Source organism: Larimichthys crocea, chromosome XIV, assembly GCF_000972845.2.
Source record: "Larimichthys crocea isolate SSNF chromosome XIV, L_crocea_2.0, whole genome shotgun sequence".
NCBI classification, from domain to species: Eukaryota; Metazoa; Chordata; class Actinopteri; family Sciaenidae; genus Larimichthys; species Larimichthys crocea.
In genome coordinates this window covers 4,137,738-4,147,395 of record NC_040024.1, presented here as the reverse complement: position 1 = coordinate 4,147,395, position 9,658 = coordinate 4,137,738, and the positions used below count along the sequence as shown (strand labels likewise).

Genomic DNA, 9,658 nt, shown 5'->3' with positions numbered 1-9,658 from the left:
GGTGCAATCTACGTTCTCACCACCACGATAGTCCTTTAACTATCTCTGTAACTGATTTCTCCCCATGGGTGCTTTCACCTTATCTCATATCTAGTTCTGCAGATTGAAACCACAGCGTTAACAGATACAGGTAATAAAGTACCAGCTTCACGTTAGCGGTGTTTCGGGTTTAATGAACGACCTGTTAACTGGCGACCTTCAGCTAAATGTATCTGTGGCTGTCAAAGATAGAGGGCTGTCAAACAAGACACCAAAGACGAATCAAGTATGTGTTTTTTGACATTAAAATGAACCAAATAATGCTGCAAATAATATTTTATGTGAGTGTTAAACACAAAACTATGAACTTGTGTAAATATTTAGGGTTATAATTACCTCTTTTGAACTTTGGGGTGACCTCCAGTCCTCCTTGGAGATTACATGCATACTCTGAACACTTTTAATTCATATGTTACTTTTCTCCTCCAATATTAAAAACAAATTTTATACGTCCGGATTGGATGAAGGTCCTTTAAGATGTCACCACTTCGACTTAGTAAAACGTTTTGTTCAATGGTTTTATGGCTGTTTTCTTCGTTCTTTGTTCTACCCTGTGAAGTTCCAGGTGAACTGTATGTAAATAAAATATCAGTAAGCAGCTGTTGCTATTTGTACTTCCTTATTAGTCAAAGCTTCTGTTGACTTGTCACAGCAGGAAAAACATAGTTGAATTAAATACCAGTAAAAGTCCCACAGTGACAGTGACAGTAAACCAGCAGAGCCTCCCTTAAGTGGAATGTATCTCAACAAATGTAGGCTAACCCTGTTGGTCCTTATTAATGTACGGAAATCTTGTGTAATAATGTGATCATGTCCCTTTTTTTTTAACTGAAACTATCGCATATTCTCATATGAATAGAATCAAGCCATTGTCATGTTGCTGATTTGAGGAAGCACATGACTGCATGTGTCTCCGCCAGCGCAAACTAGAAGAGAAAGGATCCTTTTTTTATTTTTTATTAAAAGAAAAAGCACAAACAAAACAATGAGTGCACAGCTTGAGGCAACCACAGAAAATATGCACAAGAGCTAGAACAACCAGTAAAAGGGAGGATCCACTTTCAGGAACAGGGAAGTCTTCTGTTTGGGGAAATGTTTGTTAAAAGTTATTAGAACCACCTTTAATTGACCGTTTTGAATAAAAAGAACATATTACATGTCAGTGTGTGTATTTTATAAAATGTCATACAAAAAGCAACTTTCTGCCAAAAAACAGAGGCTAGAAGGACAGAGATTAGAGAGACAGCCCCATGGGTTTCCACATGTCCAACACCAGAGGGAGGCAACCACAAGATCTGAAAATGTCAAAGGCATACTGTTACATCATACTTATTTTTGTTGGCCCAAATGGTTTTACTGTTTAACTCCACTGCATTGATCTGACAGCTGTGTTGTAATAGATTTCACAACCCAACCATAAAATAAAGTTGTTAAAAGTTGCTTTATTTTGAACTAAAATCCTGCTCATAAAATAATCAGTAATAATAATCTAATGTAACATGAAAGGAGTTCATTCTGCGTTACTTCAGTACATTTCTCTGACAATATGTTTGAATACATGTTCACCTGAAAGATCAATAATTGATATGAAGCCTTTATCTACTTGACTGAGGGCAGTTGATACCTTTATTTCTGCAAAATATATCGATTTTTGTGTTTTTGAGACGGTGTTACTGCTTCATTTGCCACTTTATTAGGTAAACCTGTACGATCTGTTAAAACTGTTTTGCTCTAAAGTCAACTTTAATGAAGCCTATAATGATATATTATTATCGTCACTGTCACAGAGGTGTTAATTAAATCATATAGCACCTCAGTAATTGCACTGCATGTCCTAGTCGCACCTTACCATGATTGTTTCCATTTTTTGTAAGTCACTTTGGATAAAAGCGTCTGCTGAATGACTAAATGTAAAATGTAATATATTATGTAACATATAATTGAATCTACACGACAAAAACAAAATATTATAAACTGCATATGGGTAGAATCGGCAAAGGAAATGTTCACAGTGGGACAATTATTTTATGATGGAGTGTCTAGAGTTAGCAGTAAAGCATGGTGTAAAATCAAATAATAAGCGAGTGTATTTATTTTTAGCTTATATTAAAGGAGAGGCCCTGTGTCTCGATCTAGTTTAAATTCTATTATTGAAAATAATTATACCCCAGAACAGTGATGCAGAATAATAATATTCCGAGTTATTATCTCTGAAGAGACTTCATTATAAAATCTAAAAGGGGAATTTTGAGATTCATTCCTCTCACTTGACCAAATGTAGCACATGCAAATGAATTTCTATATTTCTATTTTTATATCTCTACGCACTGCCTGTAAGATGAGTTGCTTGAAAACACCTCTCCAAAACACATTTGCACAGTAAAGTTCATAGAAAGGATCTGTTTTCTTCCTGGGTCTTGTTCAGTTTCAAGAAAACCACTAAAGGGTTTCCAGTAATAGTCAACTAAGTTCCTGAAATGTTCTTTTCCTGGAATAAGTTACACACATTCCCCCGTATTTGAATCACTTCCAGAAACACACAAGTCCTCATTTCTGACTCTGGCGAACTGATTTGTGGGGAGACCCCTGACAGACTGGACACATACTGAAGAAGAGAAAACCTACATGTCGCAGGTTTCATTTTTTTTTTCAGTTGAGGAGCAGGACGAAGGGTTGGAAAGTCCCGTCAAACTTCCAACGTTTGTCTGCTGAGCGGGGACAATGAGCCTGTGCTAGCCACAACTCATCAGGGAGCAGGAAGCGGGGGGATGACAGAGGGTGGGAGAGTTCACCAGGAGTCTGCGGCCCCTCCACCAGTCGACCCCCTTCAACCCCAGGAAGCAACCAGGGAGCTCACACACGTGTTGCCGGCTGGTAGTGTGAGGAACCTGGAGGAAACAGGTGCCCTCGGCTTCATTGTTTCCACAAAAGCGCAGAGAGAGAAAACACAAAACAAAATCTGGAAAATGGCGGGATGGGTTTGACTCAACACAAGACGTGAATCATGGGTAGAAAAAGTGTGTTAATGAGAGGAAGGAAGTCCAGGGAGGAGAAAGGCCGAAGGAGGGAAGCGTGGTAGAGAGAGCAGCTTGAAAGTACATGCAGTCTGCTCAGCACTTTGGGACCATTTTCATATGAGTTTTATTCATCATACATAATATTACAAATGTCTGTTTATGATAATAAATAAGACACTGAGCACCAAAGCTCCAATTGATATAAAAATGTTTTAATTTAAACTGTACAAAACCATCTTTGTCCAGCAAATGAACTCATACAAATGTCATATTATTATCAATAATCCAATTGCTTACAGTCATCTTATTGAATGTCAGAAAACCTCTTCATTTTTATACTTTATAATCAATACAAGACAACTCAGTCCTTTGCCTGCTCGGACTATAAATCTGTTAAAAGATGCAGGCCCCAGGCCTCAAGATTAAGATAAATCTGAGTTAAATACACATTTAAGAAGAGGATTTTCAGTACGATAACATTGATGAAGTGCTTCTCAAACAAATTTACTTCCTTCTTTCCTTCATAAAACTTGCTTTATCTTTCATTCAAACCGTTCACATCCTCGCATTTCTTCAAAATTCAGTGCGCACACATCCAAAAAGTCTTTCCACATCTTGTTCCCTTCTTTCTGTCCCTTCACAGACCCTCAAAAACACTTTTCTTAACATCATCTCCAACTCTCCAGTTCGTAAGTTTGCTCCAAGCTCCAAGCTGAAAGCCATTGGTAAATGTCTTTTCTCCATTTTAACATTTTTCTGTCCAAGCTGGTCATCTAACCAATCTGTTAAAAGTTACAAATTACCACCTCAAAAATGTTGAGTGAATTTACCAAATTTCACATTTTCTGATTTAGATATTTATTCTGACCGACGTGCTGGTGGTGATTAGTGAGTCTCTTCAGCAGGCCTGCAGGATAGGCTGGTAGGGCTCGGTCAGGACCTTGTAGCGGATCTTGGTGTTGGTGACGGCCCCGTGTTTCTGGCGGAGGTGAAGACGCAGCTGACTCTTGTGGCGGAAGTGAAGGTCGCACTTCTCGCACTGAAAAACAAGAGGGGGGGTCAACGGATTAAACAAGCACAGCAGCACGACGGGGAGGAAATGATAAAGATGTTCTGTGTGTTTAACAGGTCAAACGGTGGTGTGTGTGTTTGCGACTCACGGTGTAAGGCTTCTCTCCGGTGTGAATGCGCAGATGACTCTTCAAGGTCTGCAGGTGGCGGAAGCGGGTGCCACAGGTGTGGCATGGGTACGGCTTCTCCCCTGTATGGATCAGAACGTGGGCCCTCAGATGGGCAACCTAATGTAGGACAAACCACAGAAACAGGATATGTTTTGATATGTTTCCTGCGCACAATAATTCACAAAGATTTCCAGTCTCAAATCACTAATATTATTCTTTTTTTTCTCTTTGTAACTGAAGCCACCCAACTACATGATTTCTTGAGTTCAGATTTTGATAAGTCTTGTTCCTTCACATAGTTTTTAGAGCGAATTGTTGCCATTTGGTACTTTTTCACTTAGGGTTAGGGTTGTGACTGACTTTTATTACACTTTACAGGCAATGACAGGATATTTTTCCTTGCCACTGATGGTGGCTGGCGCTTGCTCATGGTGGGAGTTGTTCGGGAAAAGTACGGTCTGGACTTTCTCTATATGTAAATTGTCATGAGATTGAGAAAAGAGGAAATTGTCTCAGAGGGGAAGTTGCTTAATACTCAATACTTAACATGCACACACATACCTGAACAAAGCGAGCGCCGCAGGTGTCGCAGCGGTATGGTTTCTCTCCTGAGTGGATGCGAGAGTGAGTCTTCAGGTTGGCCGGTCGGTTGAACTGGGCGCCGCACACATTACAGCGGTACGGTTTGTCACCTGTCAGGGCCAAAGGTCAGCGTCAGGTGTTGTGTTTTTAAATTGAGAAAGTGAATAAAGAGTTTTTTGTTTTTTTTTTTGGAGCCTCACCTGAGCAGGGAGTCTTGGTTCCTTGAATGTTGCCGGAGTAACAGTAAGGCACGTAGTAGTTCTCACGCTTGATCGCATGCTGGTGGGCAGATTCTGGATCTGAGGGGTGAAGGTTTGGGAAAATTGTGCAGGGTGAGACTAAAGAAGCAGACAACATATTGTATGAATGAATGTGTCGGAGCTAAAAGTAAAACTATCTGCAATATGAAAGGTTTGGCTCATACCTGTTCCCTCCTTGTGAGTGGAAGGCACTGTTGGGTGATCCAAAGAGGGCGGTGGCCCCAGGGGAGGGGCTCGGCCAGAACCCTCGTAGCAGGAGGCCTGCCCCTGTCTGAAGAAGAAGAAACATCCTGGTTACACAACTGAAACAGCACAATCATGTTTTCCTTTGTTACCTCGCAATTATTCCAGTTTACCTATCAATCTGACCAGGCACTTCTCCAGACCACGCCTCTGTTGGTGCTGTGGGTGTCGTGCCCATCCTGTCTGCAGTGGGTGATGTGTGACTTTGTGGTTCCTCCATCTCTTCCTCCTTCACCGTGGTGGCTGCACAGAGAGGGTTGAGGACGATGTACTTGTATTTTTTCCAGTTGCAAGCCTTTGGGTCCGGCGTGGATTTGACATCACTCTGCAGAAACAAACAAAACCCAGTCAATAAATGTCAATTTAACTCTCTCCGGGCTCCTTTGTGGATATAAGTCTGCTTCCTTAAACTCACCACAAGGTTTTTGTTGCAGGTGTTGGATTCTGCTGGAGAGTTGGGTTGGCAGCTGGAGCGGGCGGGGCTGTCTGGAGATGGAATCGGGGTGCCCATGAGAGGCGACTCAGGCTCTCCTTTCATCGCCTTTGACCTGGGCTGGCAGGTTGGGAAAGCCCCTGGCTTGAGAGAGCCCCCGACCTCCGCAGGGACCCTACAGGCAAAACAGAGGAAGTGCTGTAATGAGCTAAACCTGACAACAGACAAAGGCATGCAGACCAAAGCAGCAACACGTGTAAACACAAACCCAGAGCGATAAGCAAGTAGGAAATGTAAGAGTCACACCCACAGAGCCAAACTCAGGTCTTTATCAGTTGCACACATAATCCTCCTACCTTGTTGCAACTGCAGTTGGGAGTAATCTCTGGGGTCCGAGATTGGGCAGGTCCCCTCCTTTGGGGGCTACAGAGGCTACAGACACCCGGGAGTCCAGCTCCAGTTGTGGGTGTCTTGCACTCATATTCTCCCTGCTGATAAATAAAAATCATGTCAACCACATGCTCAGTAAATATATGCATGATATATAATGTGTCCTGGCTTGATAACAGATGTTCGTTTAAGTCCCTCACCAGTGGAGCTGCATGAAATCCCGGCAGGTATCAGCCACGTGGTCCATCTGCAAATAGGTTGCAACACTAAGCACCCCAGGGGCGATGCTCGGTGTCAGAGGGAGGCGAGAGGTGTACATGAAGTCGAGCAGCAGGGAGATGCTGGATGGGTCCAAGGTGTCGGGGAGAGACACAGTCATGAGCTGATCCCCGCTGCCACCTCTCCCCTGAAGCAACACACGGTGAGAGTACAGCGAGTAGAAGAACCCGCTGAGAGGAGAGAAAGAAACATTTAGGGTGAGAGATTTTCATTTAAATCAAGCAGGAAGACAAGACTGAAATGGTTGAGAAGAGATGGGGAAAAAGGAGGCAATGCAGAGGATTGTGTCTCTGCAGAGGGACTATTTTGAGTAGATGCATTGGTCTTTGCACCAACCTGCAGGCCACGAGCACAGCACAGTGCGCCCTTAGATGTATGTTGCCGACAACCAGGGTGGTGTCAGTCAGGATGTTGCGGTGCCTCAGTTCGTTCAGGTTCAGCAGCACGTCGTTGGAGTGGCGCGTGAACTCCTTCACGTATCCCTCGGCTGGTGCGGGAGCCCTCATTTCTTGAACTCTGTCGACCCTGTATCCTTCCAATACTTCCATCATGCTCATCTGGATCTATAGAGAAAGTGGGGGGGGGGTTATTCAGAATATGAAACAAGCAAGCAATGCAGATTTTTTGTTTGCACGAGTTTTAGATTGAATGAATGACCTACCTGATTATAACTTATAGAATAAATAGACTGGAGTGTCCCAGACACATCTGTTAGGTGAGACCAGCTCCCTACTCGTACCTGCATGAGGACAAAAAAGAAAAATCCCCTATTCACATTTCTGCAAATATCAAAAGGAGCAAGAAATGCAGCAATCGAGACATTAAATGTTGGGAAAAATCCTCTTTTGAGTTGTACATTTAAATTACAGTCACTGAAAGCTATTTAAATCAAAAGATATAGACATCCTCATCTGACAACGTCTAAATTTAAGTGTTCAAATTTAATCAGAAAATGATTAAATCATTAACACCTTCACTCACAAACAAGTCCAGTCCAAGCAAGTAGTCAATTAAACGTGTAAATATGCTGAGAAAATCATTTTCCAACTCACCCCGACCAGCAGGGACGAGAACTAACGTGCCCCGCACTGACGTCAACCCCCCTCGGCACAGTGTTCGGTCTACAGTCAAAGATGTGGAGCAGGACCTCACCCACAACCTCCAGTGGCTCTGAGCAACACTGTGAGGGCAAGCTGAAGGGACGGAGCTCTTTATAAGGTTGTGCAGGAAGCCCCCATACAACCAAAGCTGCTCGTTTCCTCTTTCCTCAATGGCCCACGCGTATACTGGAAGCAACGCAGGAAAAGCCCTGGCCCAGGCCCCGGGCTCCAAGTATTTTTAGTGGCCTATTAGTTTTTCTAAACCCCCATAGTTCTGAGCGAAGTAATGGCAGGAAAGCATAGTGTGTTTTTGTACCACGTTGAAAAAATATATATGAGGACCCTTGGGGACACACAGTACGTGCATGGCTATCCAGGGGTAAGCCAGAGAGCATCAGGCTTCCCCCACCAACGCTTTCCTACCCTTCACCCCTCTCCAGGACAGAGGAAACTGTCTGAGAGGAAGCTGGAAGACCAACTTTATGTTAGGTAAACAAGCTGTGCCCTCATTATTGGGATCTTATCAGGGAGTTTTTTATTATTTTAATTCTATGATCTCTCAGGAATTTTCCAATTTTTCAGGATAATGTTTAAATATAAGAAGCAATTGCATTCAAAGTGGAACTGTGTCATTGCTGAGTCGACCACTTTGGGTAAACGGGCATTGATAAGTGCTCGACAACAGTGTCCGGAAGCTTCTGGCTTGCTGCCTGAGAGCAGAGGCGTCGTGTTATGAGGACTAAAAGGAAGGAAGCAAGACCAAATCGATGGTTCTAGAGGGGAGACACCTTCTCCTGGTGGTGAAAAACAACCTTTACCCCGCCCTGACTGAGAGAAATGCAGCCGACAGATGTGCAGGAACTGGCCTACAAATACCCCCACCGCCTCCCCCCTACACATATCACACACACATGAATGCATCCTGCAAAGCTGCTCAGAGACATGGATGAAAAAACGCCTGCGCAGGACATCCGTCAATAATAAAGCGAGCAGGAGACAAGGGAGGAGAGATGGAGATGGGGGGAGGGGGTGATGGAGGGAGGAGGACAAGAGCTCAGAGGTCGTGAATAACTAAAAAACAAGCGGAAAGTTACCTCATCCTCAGGGCAGCCTTGGGTTCACAGAAAACCAGCCACAGTACAGTTAATTGAGGCACCGCTAAATGAACTATGAACTGTATTTCCCTCACATCAAAGTGTTCTTCTTTTTTTTTTTTTTTTACAGAAGGAGACGTTGAAGAAGGAGGACGAAATCCTCAAGGTTGACTCAGGGTAGATAAACGATTCTGGCACAAAAAGCTGAGACTGCAGGGATGAGGACCCGATGATGTTTGTTTTATGAATGAAGAGGAGATTATTTTTATTTTCACTGATAAGAGTGATTACTGAGCCCAATATGGCAACAATGCAATAGAAAAAGATGGAATTCCCTATTAAAATTTCAATTTAATGAAATTAAATCTTATTTATATAGCACCGGGTCATAGCAGGAATGATCTCTTTTCATGTGGAGCAGGTCTAGACCGTGCTTTTTATAATATTATTTACACAGACTCAACAATTCCTACCATGAGCAAAACTTCCTTTAACTGCCTGTATTCATTTACATTTTTGCCTTTTAGGTGTTAAATGTATGATATTTGGTGTCTGCCGCATGCAGATCTAGTTTAATGTTGAGCTGCAGCTTGAAAAATTGTTTTTTAAAAAATGTCTTCCATAGTTGAAAAGCAAACATGACACAAACAAACAGACAACATGACCATGTTTGGATATAAATCCTTTGAAAATGTGAATCGGAAGTAAAGTGTTTTGCACGGGGGGTGTAGAGCTCGCGTGCGTGTCCTTGTGCTTTTATTTGTTTGGATGGAGGTCGGATCAATTGTGTGCTTTGTAAAAAAAAATAAAAAAAGAAAAAAAAAGAAAAAACCATAAAGGAAAACAACGATTAAGAAAACAGAGAGGGAGATGTAGGTCTCAGCTACTTCCAGGCATTGTGAGAAGAACGGATGAGGGGGGGCGGTTGAGGAAAAGTGAGAACATTACTAAACAGGTTCACCAATGGGCGGAAGCCATTGAGTCCATCCCGTTGGCAAAAGTTGGCAACGCTCGTGGTGGCTTCCTGCTCCTTGCACCGT

General features: G+C 42.9%; 1 protein-coding gene across 1 annotated transcript; it reads right to left on the bottom strand.

Moving 5' to 3' along the window:
* Nucleotides 1-3,247: 3,247 nt before the first annotated feature.
* Nucleotides 3,248-7,631, bottom strand: bcl6b (BCL6B transcription repressor). Its single transcript, XM_010737156.3, has 12 exons — nt 7,477-7,631; nt 7,086-7,163; nt 6,761-6,987; nt 6,346-6,594; nt 6,112-6,246; nt 5,738-5,930; nt 5,436-5,647; nt 5,244-5,350; nt 5,020-5,118; nt 4,799-4,929; nt 4,217-4,354; nt 3,248-4,095 (listed from the first exon to the last, which is right to left on the bottom strand). Exons 3-12 carry the CDS (start codon nt 6,979-6,981, stop codon nt 3,955-3,957), a joined length of 1,626 nt encoding a protein of 541 aa, XP_010735458.3. The 5' UTR covers nt 6,982-6,987; nt 7,086-7,163; nt 7,477-7,631; the 3' UTR covers nt 3,248-3,954.
* Between the last annotated feature and the right edge of the window lie 2,027 nt (nt 7,632-9,658).

Excerpts from the sequence above, each read along its gene's own strand:
- bcl6b (XM_010737156.3), bottom strand. The coding sequence starts at position 6,981 with ATGAGCATGATGGAAGTATTGGAAGGATACAGGGTCGACAGAGTTCAA. Across the intron at positions 5,119-5,243 it reads CACTCACAAGGAGGGAACAG|ATCCAGAATCTGCCCACCAG; the intron begins GTATGAGCCAAA and ends TTCACCCCTCAG. Across the intron at positions 4,355-4,798 it reads GCGGCGCTCGCTTTGTTCAG|GTTGCCCATCTGAGGGCCCA; the intron begins GTATGTGTGTGC and ends GTCCTACATTAG.